The following is a 23,510-nucleotide window of genomic DNA, read 5'->3' as shown; positions in this document are numbered from 1 at the left end:
CACTTTGATCCCACCAGTGTTCTGGTCTTTTCTCTTTCTCCCATCTTCCTAGCTCTCTGACAGGCAGGGGAGAGAGTTAAGCTACATTATTATTTTTTTCTCTATCAATCTCTCTGTGCAGTTGTTTTCTTGTAACTGTATTAAGTACACTCAGTAAAGCCTTTTCTAATACAGTTTGCATGCAGGATATTAGAGAAAATAAAGTTTTTTGTGCTGTATAACCTGGCTAAGCAATTACTAAGGAGGGGATTAGATAACAAACTGCAAGTATTTGAGGAGTGTAAATACCAAAACGGGAGAAGAATTGTTTAGGTTGTGTAAGGAGGTAAAGGTTAGAGTAATGACATGAAATTTAGCAAGGAAAAATTTAGACTGGATAAAAAGAATTCCACACTGCCCTCTGCTGATTCCTCACTACTCAGAAGCTTCATCACAGCATGCTTGAATAAAGTAACCCGCCTGAACCTTAGTTCATTCCTCAAGTTTAGTAAAGTACCATGCTGTCTCTCCACTCTCTCTGAAACTCTCCAATAGTCCTTCCTTATCTATAGCAATTCACTGTTTGTCTGTAGATCTCATTAGGGTGACCAGCACCGATGGCAGCTTGGCCATGATTTTCCCTGAGTAAAATCTCCCTGTCGCTGCGGGATTAAGTGCCAAAGCAGGCAAGCTTTGCATTCAGCATTGGAGTAGCCTATTAAGGTTTTTTTTCTTCTTCCAACAAGTAAGGGACCTAGAAGCTCTGGAGCCTCCCTCTGGTTGTTAGGGGAGAGAGGGAAAGCTATTTTACTAGGCTTTCCATTTGAATACTAGCACCTGAGAGGGGACAAATGTTTGTACCCAAGATTAAGAGCCTGTGACGGTGCAGTTGGGGGGAGAGGGTCATCAAAAGGAAGGAACTTGAGCTAGTTAGATGACTCATTGGAAGGTCAAAACCCACTCCTACGTTAGTACCAGATTTCTCTCTAGTGGTGACGGTAACTCATGTGCTACACTATAAAAGGTGGATCTAAAATGGCTGCCTGCAGCACACAGCAGAGTGGCAGTAAGTGAGGCTGAGGAGGTGTCTTCAACATCTGGATGAATTTCCAAAGTTGGAGATGCCACAGTTCCCCTGGGAAGGGGAACTAAACTTCCAGATGTTGTGAGTTAATCCATTGTTAGAATTTCTCTAACTTCTGTCTCCTGTAAATGTATTTGAGATATGCTACCCAATAAAACTTCTAATAGTAATCCTTTAATATATTAGCCCTTTATGTTGCACCATATTGTGACATAGTCTCATGAAGTTTAGCTAAATCCACACTTGGATACTAATGTCCTATATTAGATTCTCTTGAGAAACATTCTTTTTTCCTTTACAGGAGCTCAAGTTGGAACTGAAAGTGAAAAATCTAGCATCATCTGACTCCAGAGGTTATGATCTGCAAAAGGAAGTAATAGTAAAAGTGACTAACAAAATGTCTAACCAGGTAAAGAAGCTGAGCCATTAATCATAGTCTTGGGCTAGTAGCAGAGTTCACTGGAGAGAATCAATAAGATGCAAGCTACACATGACATTTACTGTAATGTATGCTGCAATAAGCTCTGCTCTCCCTCTGTCACAAACAGGGAGCTTTCTCAGTCCCCCTACTGCTTTTTCTCTTATTTGTACACTTACATAACTTCTCCCACCCTTACACGGTGTCCCTGGTTGTTCTTCAAATGATTGCACATATCCATTCCGATTTAGGTGTGCAAGCGCCCCAAGAACAGCTGTCGAGGTTTTTCCCCTCATGGTATCCATAGGCTCGGCGTAGGGGGCCCCCCCAGGGTCGCACACTCATCGCGCTGGTGTAATGGGCTCCCACCGAGCCTGCGCTCCTCAGTTCCTTCTTCCCGCCTGTGCAGCTGTTGGAACTTCCCCCTTTGCCTTGAGCAAAGTGCTTTTAGTGCTTTCCGCTGTGCCTTCGTTGTAAGTAGTTTCATAGGGTAGTAGTTTAGTTAGTTCTAGGTTAGAGGCGGTCTGTCCCTCCCCCGGTACCGTGGCATGCCTCTGCCACCGGGGTTTAAACAGTGCTCTTCGTGTGGCAAGCCTATGCCTACTAGTGCCCCTCATTTGAGTTGTCTCAAGTGTTTGGGAGAGGGTCATAGACAAGAGCGCTGCAACATCTGCCGGGAATTTAAGCCCCGTACGCAGCAAGGCTGAAAGTCCTACTTATGGAGGCAGCGCTGAGACCTGCCTCAAAGCCAAGATCAGACTGCACTGAGTACTTCGGCATCAGTGCAAAGTGCGCCGTCAGCGGCTAGGGGCTCTTGGCAACGGTCCTCCTGGCCAAGAAGCGGCACTGGGGCCACCGGGAGAAGACTCGCTCGCCGGCACCGAAGGCAGACAAGCGAGCTCAGCAGGAAGAGTGAGACCTGTGCCAGGCCACTCTCCCTCCCTGGCACCGCGACAACAGCTGGCAGAGACACCAGTGCCAGCAGCACAGACTCCAGTCGCGCTTGACCAACTGATGGGTCAGCATCGAGTGGACCCCAGTTTGCTGTGCCTTCAACCCCAGAAGCCTATGCTGCTGCTAAGGAGCTAATGTCTCTGGCCAGGACACAGGAGGCGGCAGCCACAGGACCACCCAGTGGCATTGAGGCATTGACCACCTTTAAGCCAGTTTCGAGACCAGCCTCTAGGGGAAAAACCCCCTTCATTGCCTCACCAGAAATGCCTCCATGGTACTGGGAGGATCGGCCCCACTGTGGTCACCTAGGTCGTCCTCCTCTGAACAGTCTCCTTCGGGATCTGATTATTTGAGATGTCAGCACCAAAGGGAAGCTCCACACCAGTCCCCACAGGCAATGCTACCATTGGGAGCTCTGGGAGCAGGAATGACCCAAGAGACTTGGTCTATGGGCCCATGGGGTCCAGCACCCCTGAAATGGCCTTCTTGGAACCTGTGGGGGCTTCCCCCAGGCCCAGGGACCGACTCACACCACTCCTACTCAGTGCGCTCAGAGACCGTAGCAGCACACAGAGATACCCCAGAGCCAACCCCCAGGGCCAGGGCCAGAGCAGATCCCAGCACTCTGGCCAGCCCTGAAGCCGGGACCACTCCCTGGTACCGAGACTGGTACCGGAACCAATACCATTACCCACGTCGGTGGACCTAGGGAAGAGGCAGCAGGGGATGCTATGGCAGCGCACGCCTCTTCCTCATAGTCTCCAGAGGACGAGCTCATATTCAAAGGGTCTTTCCCACCACAGGAGGACTTAAGGGCCCACCAAGACCTGTTAAGGAGAGTGGCCTCTGACCTTGGATTGCAGGCGGAGGTCATCAAGGAACCTTCAGATGGGTTCCTGGATATTCTGTCAGCCACAGCCCCTGCTAAGGTGGCCCTGCCCCTACACAATACCATTTTGGGACTGATTAAGGCTGTTTTGGCAGACTCCTGCCTCTGTTCCTCCCACAGCAAAGAGAACAGAAAGGAAGCACTTTGTGCCTGCCAAGGGCTGTGAGTTTCTGTTCTTTCATCCTCCTCTCGGGTCCCTTGGGGTGGAAACTGCCAACGAAAAGGACCTCCAAGGTCAGATGGGGTCTACCCCCAAGCCAAAGGAACCCAAGAAGGTAGATCTTCTCGGGAGAAAATCCCATTCGACACGGGGGCTCCAGTTGAGGATAGCGAACCAGCAAGGGCTGCTGAGTCACTATGACTATAATATGTGGGAGGCAATGAACAAATTCAGAGACAGACTTCCCCAGGATAGTCAGCAGGAGTACTCCACCCTGGTGGCTGAGGGCAGAACAGTGGCCAGAGCCTCCTTGCAGGTGGCCCTTGACTCTGCGGACTCAGTGGCTAGGTCTGTGGCCACAGCTCTGACTATGCGTAGGAGCTCGTGGTTACAGGTGGCAGGGTTCCCCCAAGAAGTCCAGCAGGGAATACCAAATCTGCCATTTGAAGGACCTTCGCTTTTTTCGGAGCTGACAGACACCAGGCTCCATGGGGTTAAAGACACCAAGGCAACATTGAAGTCCCTGGGCTTGCAGTCCCAGTTGCAGCCTAGCAATATAGGCTGCAGCAGCATGGCTGTTTTTACCCACACCGGTTTCAGAGTAACAGCCGTGTTAGTCTGTATTCGCAAAAAGAAAACACCAAAATTGTTGTGATCATAGGAGGCATAGGAACAAGTGTTCTGGGTGTAGGTCATTCCTGTCTTCCTCCTTCTCTACGGGGCCTTCTCAATCGGCCCAGCGTCACGCGGGCACCTTGAATCACCCATGTTGATGGGTTTGTCAAGGGCAGCATACCAGTTCCTCGTGATCCAGTTTCTGTTACCCCTGTTTTTTCCAGTCGTCTTTCCCACTTCCTCCAGGCCTGGAAACGGGTCACCACTGACCGCTGGGTTCTAAACACTGGAGTTTGGTTATACCCTCCAGTTTATTTCAACCCCACATTCCCACCCACCTTCCCCTTTCCCCCCACCATACACTCCTTATTCATATTGAAGCTGTTGTAAGAAGCTGGGAATGGGCGAGAGGGGATGGATAACTTGATGATTGCCTGTTCTATTCTGTTCTCTGGGGCACCTGGCATTGGCCACTGTCGGAAGACAGGATACTGGGCTAGGTGGACCTTTGGTCTGACCCAGTATGGCCGTTCTTATGTTCTTTCCAAGTACAAATTCCTGGATCTGCCAACAGGCACTCCTTTCTCAAGACCCCACCCTAATTTCATCACCTAATTCGACTTTGAGCTTTCCTTCAGCTTAAATCAAAATGAACTCTCAATTAGCTACATTAAGACTTTTGCTCTAGTTTCTATTTCAGCATTCGGCAACAGAGAAGCTGGTGATGAAACTCATGTTGTTGAACTATTTAAGAGATGAGTACTTGGTACCAAAATCTTCTTAAAAAAGAGTTTAAATGCAGAGAGAAGTGGCCAAAGAATCTCATATCACAGCTGTGTCTATGCTGCTGAGGGTTTTCTGATGAACACCCATCATTGCTGTAGCACTTGTTCATTTTCGTCAGCGCTGTCAATAGTAGGAATGCTAGTGTCCACTGACCGTTGGAGTTTTTACCAATGTATCCTCTAGATCCGCTCTGATGGAGAATTTGATTGTAACTGTTCACAGGCTGCTTGATGATGAATGGAACAAAGCTACAGGGTTAATATAATAAAGGAGACACTTATTAATTTTTCTCTTTACAAAACTGAAATTTTAGCGACTTGTCTGTCTCCATTTACCCTTTATCATTGGGATAGTCATTGTTAAGGGAAGGATTTGAACATCTCTTACATTTTTAATCCCAGAGTTTAGGCACTAGGGAATTCTGGTTTGAGTCCATCCCTATTTGTAACTGATTTATTACAGGAGCATGTTATCATTGTGACGGGATCCCCGAGGTGCAGCCTGGGACTGTGGGACCGCTGTGCCCGCTTAACTCTCCAGCCTGGGCTGTCTCTCTCAAAGCTTTGCTAGTGACAAGCAGCAAACTCCTCCAGGTGCTGTGATCACTCAGCACAACCGCACGTGGAGCCCCACACCCAGCTAGCGTGCAGGACGCTCCCAGAGCCACTTGTGAATCATGCTGAGAAAGGCACCAGCCAAATCCCTCCAGCTCCCAGTCTTGTACCTCAGGACTATACCGTCAAGATGAGCAGTGCAAGTTCACTAATTGGTTCACCACTTCATCAATGGAAAGCGGATATACTCCAGCCTTTGTAAACCTGGGCAGATTTACCAAACACTTCAGGCAAACTCACTCGTAAAGATAAACAGTTAAATTAATTGACTAAAAAAGATTGATTTTTTTGCCTATCACTTAAAATCTAAGTAGTTATCAAAAGAAAAGAAAATATAAGCAAGCAGTCTAAACTCTCAACCCTATTAGGCTGGGCAACATATAGATTAAGCAGTTTTTCTCATCCCACTGGATATTGCAGTTCACAGTACACAGGTTTTATCCTTGAACCCTGGGCCAGTCCCCTCTGTTGGAGTCTTCAGTCTTCTGAGTGTTCTTGTTGCTTGCAGCATAGGTGGGGACAGGAGAAAGGCCAACCATGGGGCCCTCGTGTTCTGTTTTATACCCATAGTTCATGTGCTTAGAGAACACAAGTCCAAGCATGTCTGGTGGGCATTGCTGAGTCCCCAGGCAAGGTTGAGCAATTCCTCTGTTGTGGCCTTATGCAGGTGAGTCACTGAATTGTAGCTCCCTTGCTGGACTCAGAGTAACAGCCATGTTAGTCTGTATTCGCAAAAAGAAAAGGAGTACTTGTGGCACCTTAGAGACTAACTAACTAGTCTCTAAGGTGCCACAAGTACTCCTTTTCTCCTTGCTGGACTGTGGCTGTTGATGGGTTGTTTGACACCCGACCGGGCGTTGGTTACTTTCCTTGCTGTTGTCTCTGGGGAGCTAATATCTGGCCAATTCCCCAACTTACAGCATGTTTTACTGACAACCATACAACACAATCTCATAATTTCATATGCACTAATAATATCCATATTTAGATAGGTTATGATCTGTTGAAAGTCATTGTTCTTTCTCCTGATACTGCACAGGGCATGCTTTATATGCAAGTTCACAATTGTATATAAATGAGGAATATGTGGGTTACAGGTATAGAGTGTCACAATAACGTGATCCTTATTTTGATCTGGTATGTCTTCCATGACAGAGTGAAAAACCCAGCTCCCCTTTCAAACTATTGCAGTTGTAGAATGTAGTGCAATTTTTCTTCTTAAAGGGTTCCCAGCTTTTCTGTTTGCTCAAATCTGACACGAACAATATAAAGCGATCACAGGTTGTGTTGCTTTCTACTTGCCTTTAAAAGCATCTTGTTTCTCTGCACGTGGAATGATGGCTCACAGGAGTGTTATATTTAAATACTAGAAAGGTAGCCAGAGTGTGTGTCACTGTAGATACCAAAGGGCTGAATTTGGTGCACTGAACTGTAGGTCCTCTTTCTCTTACTGGTGTTCATCCTATGGGTTGCACATAGTCACTAGTAAAGCTACCTGAAGAATCTGGGAAATCTGAGTGCACCAAAGTGAGAACCCCATGACTAGGGCCCTACCAATCTCACAGCCATGAAAAATGCATCACGGGACATGAAATAAACTCTTCCCCATGAAATCTGATGTCCCCTTGTTCCTAGGAGCTCCCCAGCAAAGGGGGCTTCTAGCTCCGTCTGCACAGTTGCTTGGGAGTGGGAGACCAGACCTGACCCACTTCCAGGTGCCTCCCTCTGCTGCAGGATGCTCCCTGGGACTGGGCAGCAACCCCAGAGGTTCCTGCAGCTGGAAGAGACTTGTGGAGTTGTGTCCGATCTTCCCTATGCTGCTGGGAGCCCCCCAGCAGGGGGCTCCTAGCTGTTAGTCTGGGCAGGGCTGGGGCAGGACAGGACTTGCTCTTTCCCTGCAGGGCAGCTCTTGGGTATCTCTCCTGGCTACAGATAGCTCTGACACCCTTCTCTCCACTCACTTCCTGTCCCCCTCTCTTTGCCACTGCCTGGGGAGGGGACATTGTACAGGGAACTGCCCCCCTTTCCACATGAAATTATCATCTTATTTCAATAAAAATAGAAAGAAAGGTGAGGCACTTGTCAGAATTTTTTGATTGACACTTTAGAGCAGCAAATCACACTCAGGGCTCAACTCACTTGAGCTTGGTAGATATGGACATTGGAGAGGTTTTGTAGCGTAGTGATCTCAATTGACTGCCTACCAGAAGACACATGCAATTACTGTAAAATGAGAGTGCAAAGTAAATCAGGAACCTCAAATGATTACTGCAACAGATCGTGTGGAAGAATTTGGAAGCCAAATTCTACATGCCAGTGGTGACCAACTATTTTGTACAAGCTGCAATGTTTCATTGGATCACACACATCGGGCAATAGGTCAGTGCCACTTAGACTCGGAAACCCATCAAAGCAGAAAGAGGGCTGGGGATGGCGCATTGCTGGTAAACCAAAAGTTTAAAAAAAAAAACCCACAATTTCTTCTCTTTCTAAGACGACGACAGAGAGCTCTGAGACCCGTCATTTAGCTAGAATGGAACTTGTGGCTGCATTTGCAAGTGCTAATAGTCCAATGGAAAAACTTGATCACCCAAAGTTGCATGAGTTCATTCAACAGAATGTACAAAATACTAGTTGCTTACCACGTGCAAATAAGCTACGACAGAACTACCTTCCAAAGGTTTTTGCTACACATTTTGAGGAGATAAGGTGTCAAATTAACTCATGTGAGTATTTTGCAATTATTTTGGATGAGTCCACAGATGAGCAAGACAACTATGTACTGCATGGTCTCTTTGATCTTATTTCTGACAAGGCTGAAGATGTACAGACAGGAAAGCTAACAGTGCTCGCTGACTTCATTTATTTGGATGCTGTTAACTACACTACAGTTTCTCAAGTGCTAATTAAAACCAAATTATAGTGTGAACTTTAATAAAGTATCTGCTTTCATGAGTGACAATGCGACTTACATGATGAAATTTTTAAAATCGGTTCTCCAAGGTCTAATGCCAAATGCTGTCCATATAACATGTAATGCACATATAATTTCTCTTGTCAGTGAGCTGTGGGGATGTTAGTTTGGTAAAGTTGATAACTGGTCAGCTACATTAAAAGATCTTTTGACACTGCCCTAACCGCAAACTTCGATACAGGCAGCACATTGCAAACACGACTGCAATTGGAGTAGAAATAATTGCACTTCCCCCAGAGCCAGGATTACTCATTGGAATTCCCGGTTTTGGCCTGTACAATACCATGCAGCTCACCTGAAGTACTACTCCGAGTTCGTCTCAGAAGAGCGGACGCTGACTCCAATAACGCAGGTTTTAACAGAACTGTCAACCCTTCTAAATGATGCTCAGCTGAATGAGGAAGTTCAGTTTGTTGCCAAAAATGCCACAGGACTCATGGACTTAATCACTTGGTTTGAATCTCGACGTGTCAGAACCCACCAAGCGTACCACAAAGTAATGGACGTACTTTTCTGGGCTGGAGCACAGTCAAACAAAATCCACTCTGACAATGCTGAGTTAAATGCCAGTGCTCAGCAGGTGTGTTCTTGCCTGGCAAAGAAGCTCAGACAATATTACTGCTATGGGGAAGAGTCAAGCGATGTAGCAAAAACGGCTCAAAACTTTCAACAACCTGCAGCAAGGTTCCTAAAAGCAGTGGATATTTTTGACCTCGCACAAATGCACCTGTTGATGGTGGATTTCAGCTCGCTTAATGCAGCTCCTGGCTTTCATAAGAATTGTAAGCTGGAGATGCCTCCTTACAAAAATATTGTGAAAGAAGCAGACTGTAGTTTGCCTGTGCTACAGTTCTGGAACTCGGCGGAAGGCAGAATCCCCCATCTTGCAAGGCTAGCTAGGTGCTGTCTGACCGTTCCAACCAACTCCGTAGATGCAAAGAGAGCAGTGTCTCAACACGGACAGGTGTGTTCAGCACAGAGACCGGGAATGAAGTTGCTGGATGCTCCAGGCTGACATTCAATTAATTACATTTGAAACCAGAACTTTTTTTTTAACTTAAGGCAATGGTTCACAAGTTTGAGACTACCAATTGAGATCACTTCCCTACGAAACTCTGATGCCCATATCTACCAATCAGGGAGTTGAGACTTGGTGGTGGTTGCTGCTGTAAAGCGTCAATCAATACATCCTGTCAAGTTCACATGACCTTTCTTTATCTTATTGAAAACAAGCTAATAATTGCATCGGTGGGGTGGAGGGCACTCTGTACCTCTCCCCCTGCAGCTGTGGACGATGGGAGCAAGAAGTGAGTTGCGGGGTAAGGTGCGGAGCTTTCTGCAGAGGTACCCAAGAGCAGCCGTGCAGAGGAAGAGAAAGTCTTGTCCCTCCCAAGCGAGCCAGGACTAGCAGCTAAGAGCCCTGGCTGGGGTGTTCCCAGCAGCATGGGGGAGATCAGACCCATGTCCACCTCTGGGAACCTGGCTGCAGGAAGCTCTGTGATTGCTGCCTTCAGAGTCCAGCTCTGAAGGCAGCACAGAAGTGAGGGTGGCAATCCCATGACCTCCCCCCCACCCCAATAGTTTTGCAGCCCCCCATCCCCTTTTGGGTCAAGACCCCCACAGTTACAACACCATGACAGTTCAGATTTAAACAGCTGAAAATGTGAAATGTACCAATTTTCAAATCCTATGGCCATGAAATTGACCATAATGGACCATGAATTTGGTAGGGCCCTACCCATGACTGTTTATTTTATCATCTTTCCTGTGTATCTCTAGGTGTGGGTATGGTCTAAGGCCAAGTTCATCAACAGGAAATTCCTAATGGAGGAGGTTTACCAGCATTTTTTAGATGGAGAGGATGTGTATGTGGGCCAAGACAGCGACCCATTTTGGGATCCTGTTGAGGTCATTCATTTAGGATCTGCTCACATTTGGCTTCAGTCACTTGCTTACTGCATGAAGCTGGAAGAACAAACAGAAGTTCTGAACTCTGAAGGAATGGAAGAAGCTATTCTACTTATAAATATAGTTCCGTGTTCCAGTGATGGAAGGTAAAGGTTTTCCTTTTCCTTATTTGAACTAGCTCCTATCTAAGATCGCTTTTAAAAAAAAAATCCAATTCAGGAATTTCACAGGGTGATATGTCTGGTAGGAGATGGAGGCTAAAAACATGGGGGAAAATATAAAGACCATGTGAAATTCGAACAAGTTTACACAGGTATAAACAGGAGCAGGATTTGACCCAAAGACATTAGCACATGGGGAAAATATGCCATGTGACAGTACCGTTGATGTCCAGGTCTGTCCTGATCTCCCTGGGATTGGGTGCTACGATGACAGCTGCTCAGCCCCTGGGAAGTTGAAGTCCCTTGAGTTGTTACCAGGGTCCTACCCTAGCTAAGTGAAAGAACCACACTGATGAACTCTAGAGGGAGCTGCTACCAGACTTCTTTGCCAGATGGAGATGGGTTGTGTAAGGAAGGGCCTTAGTGGGAGATTTTAAAATTGTAAATAAGTGAAGTCTTGTTGGACCTTCTGGGAAAGAGGAACAAAGAAAGTGTATAATGAGTAACTACCCATTATCTTCTGTCATACTTTACCTGCTACTGAAAAACTATTACAAAGCACCCTATGTACATGAGGTAGTATGCCACTGAGCTCAGCTGTCTCGGAAATGTTTCGGTGGGGAAGCTCTGGAGGCAGTAGTACTGTGTGGGAGAAGGCAGTGGTGATACTCTAGATAAAACAGGTTTGGGGGGATACAGAGACAAAAAACACAAACATTTTGCACCGGTGATTTTCAAGCTGTGGTTTGTGTGGCTCTGCCCTGTGGGAAGCAGAGCTGGTTTTACCACGGAGGTGAAGCTTTAGTCAGTTTTCAAGCAGTGGCACTTCTGGATAGTTGTAGGTCAAGGACAGTAAGGGTTTCCAAAAAATCAGGTGACCAACTACATTTAGAGCCCCGCCCCATGAACGGCAGCTTTGTCTGATGTTTGAAGGTTATTTGTAAGCAGATTTTCCATCACCATAACTGAAGGTTAACAAACGCACGGAAGGCCAGACCAAACCACAAATTGACCTGGAACGCTTAGAGTAGTGGGAGCGGCAGGTGATGATCCTCTCTAGCCTGGGGAAGGAGGAGTGTTTAAAAAAAAAAGTGTTGGTAGCATGTTTTAATTAACACTATTTTAAACACCACTTAGCCCCGAGTGTAGACCTTGACCAGCTAACACATTTGTAAAGGCATTAAACCCTGTCTACACTAGATATTAAGTGATGTTTATATTCCAGGGCCAGTAAGGGGAAAAGAGTCAGTATTAATGCAGAATCTTCCTTGCAGGGCTTGTCTACTTGGGAAGTTAGTGCACAGCAAGCTAAGGTGTGAATTTACACATCACTAATTACTCAAATCTAACTCCCCATGTGGGCTCTCTTACAAAGTGCCTTTGTGTGCTTTACTTTACTACATGTCAACGTGTACTAAGATAACTTGTGTCTGCTTTCATGGTTCAGCCTCACATTGTACCACCCGAAAACTCTATAGCTTGATAAGGTTGGTTAAACAAATATCTTTGTTTAGTTGTAATTCACTGAATTAGGAAACTGGTTTCTTTGTAAAGACAGTGTGGAAAAATATTTTTGGAAGGTGTTTGTGTGCCCCTTTCTCTTCCCTACCTCTATACTTTATGCTTTTTTGGTCTATTCTGTGTCTCTTTCAAAGATTTTATTGCACTTCCCTTCCCCCCACCTCTTTGTTTTCTCCTAATCCCTGTCTCTCTCACTCCTTCAAAGGATACCAGGCCTATCTCCTAATCTTGCCATCTTGGAGAGCCAGTAGCAAAGGAAATGAGCTAGATTTGTAATATACAGTCCCTTCCACATGGTTTCCTTTCCTATCATAGGTGGTTACCAGACTATTTGTGTGTAAACAGCTGTCCTCTCCTCTGTTCCCAGCCTCCTCCTCACTGACCTGATTCATTCACTAATGCCACTGTCATATATTTGCTGTGAAAGCTGAGCCAGATTTGACATGTCATATCCTTATTCCTACATTTTTAGAGCCTTCGGAGAGGATGATATGATCATTGACCCTTTGGAATTGCTGGGAAGAAGAATTGATTTCCAGATTCACATCTTACAGTGCCTTGGAGTCAAATGGCTTAGAGAAGTCACTGAACGGGGCATTCAGATAGGGTGAGGGGTTGCATTAGTTCACTGCTTCCCTCACAGTATGTTCAGTTGGAATCATTGGTGAAAGCAAGAGCAGTTTCATAGTTATCCCAACAGAAGTTTCCAAATCGCATGAACTACTATAATCTGTTAGATCTCTAAGCTGCAGGATCTACTTAATGTCACAGGCTCAAAATCACAGCTGTCCTCTTAAAGGACATGTTAATAGGAGCAAGCCCTGCCTTGAACAGGAATATTTGAACTCATTTGCTCCAAACAAAGGTGAATTTCCTCAGTGAATGGGAGCAAAACACGTCTGTGGGTTGGTGGGGGTTGGGAGGACAGAAAACTTTAAGCTCCATAATACAAAATAAAATCTTGTATCATTAAAGCAAATGCATTTTTAGAGGATGACAGAATGTTCAGTGACAAACTGCTGCAGTCAACAGAATAAACCCTGAAAATGAATCAAGTGAAGTAATATTTTCACATAACGCGGTTGGTGAGTGCCCGCACAAAGCATTCTATTCAACAAGAGAGAACAGCTGACCTCAGAATGTTGCCATAATTCTTTTGTTCACATATTCTTTGTTCAAGTAGCTGACCTTTCCAAATACTGAACTGGGCAGTTATTTACCTTTTATGTTAATGTTTCATTCACCTAGGTACAGAGTTTATGATCTTCTGCACTCTCTATACACCAAGCCTGTCTGGAAAAACATGAATGCTAAGATTGAAGAGACAGTCCACTTCTCAGCCCTAAGTGCATCCCATGAATTTTTAAATTATTTACAAAAAAATGCTTTAATTGTTGACTTGTGGGGGCTTCAAGGTATTTCTTTATAATAATTCTTTTTAATTTGCATAGTTCTTCATGGCTGTGGGTTGTAAATAGAATCAAACCATATTCTAACATAGTTTTCAAATATAAAACTGCCTGATGGCAAGACAGAGCATGCTCACTTATATTACTGTGATGCTTTAATTCAATATTAGTCCAGTATTTAAAGACTGATTAGAATTTGCTTGGCATAACCATCTCAGAATGAGCATGTCAGCCTAGCCAAGAAGGATCCAATCATTTACATCATTTGATGCTTAAAGCAGCCTCTATTAAATAGCTCTGTGGCATCTCAAATTTAAGAATCTCATTGCTTTAGAAACATTTAATGAAATAAGTTTCACAACACCCCTGTGAGGTAGATAAGCATTATTACCCTCATTTTACAAGTGAGAGCACTGAAGTATGGAGAGGCTAAGTAACTTGCCCAAGGCCATACACCAATTCATTGTCAGAGATGGGAAACATATTGTGTAGTCCTGGCTTAGACATTAGTCCTTACTCTCAGTCCCCTACTCTTCATGGTGGGAGGAACAGAGTCTGAAGTGTGACTGCATGAATACGACAGCTTGTAAATACTAATATTCACTTTCATGAGAGTTAGTGATTTTTTTCCAGCAAACACTTTCCAGGACGCAGGCGTCAACCCATCAGACTGGTTTGCTGGATAGAAGCAAAAGTAGAAACATAGTCTGGTACCATTGTTAAGAGCATCCATGTTCTTACATTATTGTTTAGCATTTGTGTGGACAGGGTGACAGTTCCCTGACTGTTAGGGAACATATTATAGGATAGGTTTTGATCTAGGCCTAGTGTTATAACCTAAGACAGTTACTGTTCCCTAGCATGGATATAGTTCCCTAGCATGGCCAGTAAGTTTTCAGTCCATCCTAAAAATAGAAGATGATTGAACGTGGATGCCAATAAGCCACAGAAGCGAGCAGTTCTTGTATGTAGCGCTTTTTGAAGTGTGATTGGGCCCTAAATCTCGGAGGTTTGAGTGCTTAGATTGCACTGTTATCTCTGGTATAATGGATCAGGTCAGGACATCCTGGAGGTGCTGTGGCATGACTTATGACTAAGGCTGTGATTTAGCCAAAGACCTCCGTGACTTCAGCCAGCACCGGCTGGGAGCTGCAGGGTCCCCTGCAGAGGCTGGGAGCGGAAAACGGATCCACCGCGGGCAGCAGGGGGCCCTGGGAGCTCCACTTGCAGCTGCCCAGGGCTCCTCATTTTGCCACGGATATTTTTAGTAAAAGTCAGGGGGGGGTCATGGGCTTCCATGAATTTTTCATTCATGCGCCTTCACAGTCGTCTGTGGCTCCAGACTAACGTGGCAGAATCTGATTCCATCTTTTCATGCTCTCCCCTCTCTCCCCCGCAATTTCTATTTTTCAATGGCAAAAAGGATGAGAAAAGGGCAGAGAGAAGAGGATGGGTAACAGGAGAGGGGAATGAAAGTTCATAACATTTTTCCCCAAAAAATCTTTACTGTTCTTGTGACATTTTGGGGACTATTCTGACCGGTAACTTTGGGGGCCTATGTTTTGTGCAGCTGTGGTGCAGTTCCCTGGCACCAGTAGCCATCCCACAAGCCTTTCACCAGCCTAGTTACTCTTTGCAGGGTAACCCCAACAGCCTTTCCAGTCCCAAGTCTCCCCAAATACATCTTCCTTGTGAAAAAACCACCCCCCTCAGGGACACAAGTTACCCCTGACATAAGCGCTCCATCAGCGGGAGAACTTCTCCCATTGACAAGCTTCCGCTGCTTGCAGAGGTGGTTTTATTACGCCAACGGGGGAGAGCGTCTTCCCCAGATGTGCTGCAGTGGAGCAGCTGTATCAGTGTAACTGTGCCATTGCAGCACTGTACGTGTAGACGGGGCCTAAAAATCTGTAGGTTTACAGCCCGGTATCCCATGTATTTAAAACTCTAATGTCGCTAATTGTGAAATTGGTGTCTGAAATTTTCAGTGTTTAATTGTTGATGTGTGTGTTTAAAAGAATCAAACATGTGATGTGAGATGTGTTATCCAAATGGTATATGTTGGAGGCAAGTTTGAGAAAATGGAGATTACTGGTGTAAGTTCAAGAGACTTGTCAGAGCTTGGAGCGAAATATTTTTATTTCTCCCTAAATATTTCAACTGATGTACAACGCAGATACAATAGTGAAGGCATGTGACAACAGTCTTAACTGGGCTCTCTTTCCCACAATGCAGAAGGGTGCGCTGAATTGGACTACTCCCTACAAGACATGGTCACAAGCGAGGGTACCATTATAGTTGATAATCCAAAAACTGTGATTGCAAAGGATATTGGTCTGGTGAGTCCACTTAAATTATTAGTAACATTCTTTGATAAAATCAGTGGATCTGACGAACCTGCAAGCTTTTACTTCCTTTTTTTTTTTTTTTTTTTTTTAGTGTAGACCAGGTCTGAGTAGTTATTTACGCAGGTAATCCTTTGACCTTAATGGGACTACTCTAGTGATTAAAGATTGTAGGATTGGGCCCTGGAAGTATGCAGCATTTCATGAGAGGCAGTGATCCATATGTACAGCACAGAATCACTGTCACAGATAACGCATCTTGTCCACTCATGAGTTTAATCAAAGAGCTACAGTACACAGCCTTCTAGCTGCTGACCTGCTTCAGACAATGCTTTGGAAAGCACCACTGTTACGTAGTTTTGTTTCAACTAATTTTTAAAATCTGGGATATATTAGCAGACCCATTTAATGACAATGGCCATGGGGCTGAGAGCTTGGGCTGTCGTCCTCAGGGTGGGAGGCTCCAGCAGCGAGTGTCCCACAATGCCCCTCACAGCTAAGTTGGTGGAAGCGCACCTGGTGAGCCGTCAACAGAGGGGGCGTAGTGTAGACATGAACCCTGGCAGTAATTGTTTCAGTGGCTGTACATGGACCTAACTAAAGTCAACTTAATTTTGTAGTGAAAACAAGGTCTCAGATTTGTTTATAGTGGGGGAAAAAAGAATTTTATTTAACAAAGAACAGAGATCCGAACGAGAGCAAGCACAAATATTGGAAACAAATGATTACATATAAAATCATAACATGCGTTCTAGAGCCTAAACTTAACTTATAAACTTCATTAGACAACAAAATGTCTTCTCACTCAAAGTTCTTCTCCTAGCCTTTAACAGCAAGTTTGGCTGTGATCCTCCATTTGTAAAATAAGCCAGCTGGCTGTTTGGCCCCTCCATGAAGGATACCATCCTCTAGTGATGCTTCAACACCACCTAATCATGGGCACTCTAGTTTCCTATTTTGATTAGGAGAGGGACATATTTGAGTGATGTTCCACACGTCACTCCTTCTCCAAGTGGTCTCAAAAAGCTAGAAAGGCACACCTAAATGGAGTGCTCTCTGTAAGCCTTGTTGGACACTGAAAGGAAGGACATAGCTCGACTTCAGCTGGAACTCATCCCAATGACTGACAGTTTGGGCAATATGCCAACTTGAGCCAGGCCTGGAGAAGACAAAGACACAGCCTCGCATTCTGGACTACGTATGTACTTGCCACAATATGACCTAGCCACTTCAGGCATACCTAGGGGAAGGGTGAGACTGGAGGGACAGACCAAGATGATGAATTGTGTGAAATTGCTCACTCGGTAGAAATACCCACCAACTTGTATGATCTAGTTGGGCCCAATGAACTCAATTTTTTTGCATAGGTACTAAAGTTGATTTTGTTTAGGATCAGACCCAAGCGATTGAAGAGATGTAGTGTGAACCAGACATGATTAAGGAATTGATCTCTGGATTTGACCCAGTTTTCCAGGTAGAGAAAGACGTGTATTTCTCTTTTCCCGGGAAGTGTCGCTACTACAGCCATGCATTTGGTAAAAACCCAAGGAGCTAAGGAGAGACCAAAAGGGAGCATTGTGTAACGATAATGCTGCCATGAGACTACAAATTTCAGAAACTTCTGTGGCTCAGGAAAATTGCCACATGAAAATAAGCATCCTGAAGATCAAGAGCAACAAACCAGTCATGATTCAAAGCTGATAGGATAGTAGCTAGGGTCACCCTTCGGTATCTCATGTACTTGCTGTACCTGTTGAGACCCCAGAGATCAAGAATAGATCCCACTCCTCTCTTGGATTTGCAAATCAGGAAATACCATGAATAGAATCCTTGTCCTTAGGCATAGACTTCCTTGCCACGATCTCTCATTAGCTGCTGTTGTACAAGAGAGTTAGGGGCCAGATGAGATTAGAAGCACTCTTTGCGGGTTTTAACAGTGCTTCATTGATAAGGAGGACTGCAGAATGTCCTCCAGCTTGTGGGTATGTTCCTGCACAAACTCGTGTTGAAGCCATTCACTTCAGGAGATCCTGATGCAACTTAAAATCCTCAGCCCCTGGAAAGGAAGAGTCCAGTACCGCGGTCTCGTTCGGTGCCCGGGAGATGAAATAAGCAGAGCCATTGGAACCTCTCAGTCGAGGTCCCTGTACACGTGGCTCAGGCTGAACTTGCTCTGAGGAATCCGCCTCCATCTGAGTCTGCAAGGAGGGGATACCACAGGCTGGTTGGATGACCTTGCCATGGAGTGTGTTGAGGATTGCGAATTTTCAGATCAAGGAATGTCCCCCAGGTTCCAAAACATTGGTGATAGGAATATGGCGGAAGCAGTGCCAGTCTCAGGACTGATTGTGATCCATAGGAGGTCTTGACAATCTACAATACTGGTGTCTCAAAGCCAAGATAGAGGGGGGGAATGTCCCCGAGCTCAATCCTGACCAACACTCAAGTCATCCAAAGGCAATGGGGGAGTCACTGCAGGAGGAGCAAGCAAACATCCAGCCTTGTCCGATGCCCAGTACGTCAGTTGCATCAGTACCAAGGCAGATACAGAAGTCGATGCCTTGAGGACTGACATGGGATCACACTCCCACTCGGTACGGTACCAAAACAGAAGGCAACAGCGAAGGCTGGGTTGTTACCGATCTTGTAGACATGGTCTACCCTGCAGTCCTCATTGGTACTGAAGATAGTAATTGTGCCAAAGGGCCCCTTTGTTACCATAAGGAGGTCAACCTTGGCTGCCCACTCTGAGCCTTAGACAATACAGATTATGGTGCAGACAGTTGAGACAAGTCTGCAATCAATCCTGGCAGCACTGAGGACCACACAGAAGTCATCCCATCAGCTGAATGCTCCTGAATAACTGGGGAGTCGGGAACAGAGAGGCAAGGCAAATCTGATACTGCCTACTATGGCAATGGAGTGGGAAGAGCTGGGGCTGATGTAATCAGTACTGGACTCAACGGGCATCCCATGGATGGTACTGGAGTTTATGGTACAGCTTCCAATTGATGCCACCTCAGTACCTGAGAGTAGGTAAATGCTCCGGCTCCATCCTGTGTACCAGAAGAATCACAGTATCAGTCTGCACTCTTGGAAGAGGAGGCAGAATCTTCCTGAGCTCTGGATTGGTTGCAGTCCATTTTGTGAGGCCTTTTCCTTGGAGGACCAAAGGAAGGAGAATGATCTCTCTCCCTCCTGGGGAAGACATCAGAGTCTGGCCAAGGAACATCCGCTCACTCTGGTTCTGAAGTTGCCTGAGGGGCCAGACAGTCCTGGAGATCCCCAGCATTGTAGGGGTCTCATGGCCTGCTCCATAAGGTGCTGCTTGAAGTGCAAGTCCCTTACCACCTGTGTTCTTTTCTTGATTGATGTGCAGATAGATCACCTTTCTTTAATGTGCACTTCTCCCAAGCACCACAGGCATCATGTGGAGGGTCATATTGGGAATGGACAATGTTAAAACTTTGGAGAGGGTATTGCACGAGGATAACAATCTATCCTAACTAATTACTAGAACTAAACCTAAGGTAGTACTAAGCTAAGTAACTTTCAGCTATGTACAACAAAATCTGAGATAGAAAAGCATGGGGTAAATACCACATACAGCTCCGATTCCAGCTGCAGGTGCTTAGAAAGAACAGAGGGAAGGAGGTTGGGGTGGCATTGCCCTTAAATAGCCTAAGAAGGGGTAAAGGCCACAAAGCACGAGTGCCACTCCTACAGATACTGCAAGGCAGAGTTCTCCTGTTTCAGTGTGCTGGGCTTGTGCACGTCATCTTCGATGTGCTGAGTGGATTACACGTCTGCAACAGTGTAGTGACCCCCTTGTCCTCTTCTCCAGTTTGCACTTTTTAAGGTGTTCCTGGATCTTATTAAATACATTGCAGGGTCTTTCAACATATTGTTGGAGGTGGTACAAGATAAATCACAAACTGCTGGGCATTTTGCACCTTGCCATGCCTGTAAATCAAGGGCTGTTGGAGCCTGCAAAAGACCTGTGGCAGACTCCAGCATAGACTGCAGCTATATCCAAGATGCAGACAGGCCAAGTCTCTGACAAGGGCTTGGAAGACATTTATTCTCACCCAGTACCAGAATCTCTTGTAGCAGCTGCCCAGGAGAAATCCAAACCACAAGGGCCTCCCAAAATCAACACATAGGGAGAAAGACCCCAAAAAGTTGGATGTACATCAACATAATGTTTTAGTCAGCCAGCCTCCAGATGCAAGTAGCTAATTACCAAACCTTTCTCACAAAACCTATTTACCCTGGGACATGCTGTCTCAAATTCAGGACAGGCTTACTCCTGAACATAGGAATGAGTTAAAATCTATATTGAATGAGGGGCAGCTGATAACTCATACTTCCCTACAAACAGCACTTGACACATCAGATACGGTGGTACGCACCATGGCTACATCTGTGGCAGTGACAAGATCGTCCTGGTTCCAGGTATCAAGAATGCCCAGGGAGGTCCACATCACCCTTGAGAACCTTCCTTTTGAAGGCAATTAACTTTTTGATTCAAAGACTGCTGAGGCACTCCATTCATGAAAGGTCTCCAGGGCTACTCTGCAGTCCCATGACCTGTACGTTCCAGAAGGAAACAAGCAGGACCTCAGAATTCCTATAGGCAGCATAGCACCCCCTCAAGCCACTACTATTAGCAACCTCAGAGGACATTGGAGCAGTTGGGAATCTGGTCTCTCTCTTCTTTACACTCTGGCAACACTTGTGTAGCCTGTTATGCTAATAAAAATCTCATTGAAATGAATTGGTTGCAAAATAAAGTTATTTTAGCTAGTCATATATGATCATTTCAGCTGGAGAAATTAACAGTTTGAGTTACAGTTTAAAGAAAATGAATGACCACTTGAATAATAAATACCTAGCTCTTACAGAGCACTTCTCATCAGCTTTCAAAAGAGGTCAGCATCATTATCCACAGAGTGTTAATAAATGAAAGGCAAGTGAGCGTCCCTGTAGACCGGGTAACAGAACTGTAAATCATACAGGTGCTTTGCTGTACACAGACCTGTGTTCTTTATTTTCTGCTTTCAATTAATTTGAATTTATTTAGGATGGCACATAGCAAATGCTTTTATTGGAAAACTATCTTATTTCTCTTGCTTCGTCTTGATCATTTAATGCAGGACCTGCAGGACTTGATTTTCTAAAAAAGTAAATTGATGTCACATAGTCCCTAATTAGTTAAAAAGCAAACCATTGAAGTTCCTACTTAAATGCTTCTCTTTCTACCTTTCATACTGTAGTCACTCTTAGATAGCCAGTCTTTCTGTACACACTTGCACAGTCTTTGTGTTGTAAGATCTGGTATAATTGCTCTTGGTCAAATGACACTGATTATTTTTAAAAATCTGACAAAACAGTGAACAGCTGAATCAAACAGTGGTGGCGATTAGGATTTTGTATGGGCAGATGTGGTGCAACTGTAAAATGTGTACACGGGCCCTTGATATCATAGTGGTGGCATATTAATATTGATTCTTTGATTGATAGGTGGATTGAAGTATAAATTGCTCCTCAAACTTAGTTTGCACAATAGTATGAACAGTGTGTGGTACATAACTGCTTCCATGCAGGGTAGGTCATGATTCCAATAAAACCTTACATCCATCTGTAGAAGGTCTTGAGAGCTAAAAATCCTTACTGGTATTGATACTCAAATGTTTTCTTTAATAGGGCACAGCTAACCAGATATCTGAACTTTACCTGAAGCTGCTGAAGTTGGAAGAGGAGACTGAGCTTCTCAGAGATATTAACAGAGCTTTAAGGGAAGAAAATGCATCTCTTAAGGATAAAGTGAAGAAGTGGGAGACAGGACACCATGAAAGTCAGTGCAAAACACAAACCATGCCACAAAATTGCATTTTTCTGTTATGGTTAAGGTGTACTGTGGTGAGAGCCTCCTGGAACAGTTGGTGCTGAGAGTTTATGTGCCACTGAATTTTTTTCTCCAACGAGAGAATATGGATGAAATTTCATCACTTTCAGCTAATGACCATATAAAAATGCAGAACGAAATATTTTGTGTCTGTCAGTCTAGGTTTTACTAGTAACTAATAAAATCCCTCCTGTTTTGCATTCTAGGTAAGAAATTAAAGTCTCCTAATAAAAGGGCGATTAAGATGACCAAACAGCCTCTCTCATCAAAGGAAGCTGACCAGATGTGCAACCATCGGACCAGCTATGATGCTGAATTTGCCAAAGCTCTTAAGGTCTTCTACCAAAACATGAACTTAGTGAGAGGGCAATTCCTGAAGCTGAAGCACAGCAAGCCCCCCGTATGTATGATTTTTATGCAGTTGACAGGGACTCTTCTATGACTTGAGTCATTGTGTATACCAAGCTTTGATTACCTCAGAATGAAGATACAACTCATCTTGTCCTTTGCTGTGGCTGCTATTTTCCTTCCTGTATTTGTACTGGAACCAACCTCCTCTCCCCCATGTGCTTTGCATGGCTGTATTATCAATATCAAGCTCCACAAAGAGTAGCTATCTTATAACATGCTAGGTATTCTAACAGTGTAAAGACGCACACTGCTGATGCTTCAAATGCAAGGAGCGAAGTGCTTGCTTGGCTAATGGAAAATGAGTGTTTTATCCCAGCCAGCAAGGAGGAAGGATGTCAATACCTTAGGCTCACAAGTCTTATTCTCGAGAAAAGAAGACTAGGGGGACCTGATAAGTCTTCAAATATGTTAAGGGCTGTTATAAGGAGAACTGTGATCAATTGTTCTCCATATCCACTAAGGTAGGACAAAAAACAATGGGCTTAATCTGCAGCAAGGGAGATTTAGGTTAATATTAGGAAAAACTTTTAACTATGGGAGTAATTAAGCTCTGGAATAGGCTTCCACAGGAATCCCCATCATTGGAGGTTTTTAAGAACAGGTTTGACAAACACCTGTCAGGGATGGTCGAGATTTATTTGGTCCTGCCTCAGCACAAGAGGCTGACCTCTCAAGGTCCCTTCCAAACCTACATTTCTATGATGTTGTTCAGAAGAAAGGATATGCACCAGTTTCTAGTTCCAGCCCCTAGAAAGAGGCCTCGGCAGAAAAATCTCCATGGTGTAGTTTTCCTGGCTTGTTTCACTAAAGCCTCATCCCCCCGGAGTAACCTGATTGTGTAAGAAAAATATTTCTACATGAAAAACTCCAAAATGGATCAGTCCCCTATTAAAAGTCAGTCTCTTTGATTGTGCGGCATAATACTGCTGTTAGCCTATAGCTGATAGCCTAGAGCACCCTTGAAAACTGGCAATTGGCAGGATCACCCCTTTTTTACATCTCCTGTTTCTGTCAATGGCAGCTGCTACCAACAGTGATTGCCTGATGCTTCTAGGCTTCCCTGACCTCATCCTCCTCTGCCTCCTCCTCTCCCTTATCAAGGCCACAACAACTGCTGTTACCGCTCACTTGCCTAAGCTCCTCCACTCAAGGGCCCACAACTCCCAGCTCCTTGCCAGCCACAGGTTTGTAGCTGTCTTACTCTGCCTACAGTAAGGCTTGGATGCAGAGTGCATTCCCTCGGGCTGCTCAGTTAACCTTGTGTGGTTGCTCCTTCTCAGTTCTTCATAACTAGTTATGTGTACATCACATCTTGCCTACACCTTCTATAGCAACTATAAGTCTCTGCAAGTAAATAGGGGAGGGGAATACAAT

The 23,510-nt window shown here is 44.9% G+C and overlaps 1 protein-coding gene across 1 annotated transcript in view; it reads left to right on the top strand.

Moving 5' to 3' along the window:
• LOC144262421 (kinesin-like protein KIF28) overlaps positions 1 to 23,510 on the top strand; it is a 64,308-nt gene that overhangs the window by 39,059 nt on the left and 1,739 nt on the right. The window contains exons 16-22 of the mRNA XM_077812181.1: positions 1,365 to 1,472; positions 10,253 to 10,527; positions 12,536 to 12,670; positions 13,312 to 13,478; positions 15,708 to 15,811; positions 21,524 to 21,674; positions 21,932 to 22,125. Coding sequence (XP_077668307.1) covers positions 1,365 to 1,472; positions 10,253 to 10,527; positions 12,536 to 12,670; positions 13,312 to 13,478; positions 15,708 to 15,811; positions 21,524 to 21,674; positions 21,932 to 22,125 — 1,134 coding nt within the window. The remainder of the gene's footprint in view (positions 1 to 1,364; positions 1,473 to 10,252; positions 10,528 to 12,535; positions 12,671 to 13,311; positions 13,479 to 15,707; positions 15,812 to 21,523; positions 21,675 to 21,931; positions 22,126 to 23,510) is intronic.

This window comes from Eretmochelys imbricata, chromosome 3 (assembly GCF_965152235.1).
Source record: "Eretmochelys imbricata isolate rEreImb1 chromosome 3, rEreImb1.hap1, whole genome shotgun sequence".
Classification (NCBI taxonomy): domain Eukaryota; kingdom Metazoa; phylum Chordata; order Testudines; family Cheloniidae; genus Eretmochelys; species Eretmochelys imbricata.
This window is presented reverse-complemented; position numbering and strand designations above follow the sequence as displayed.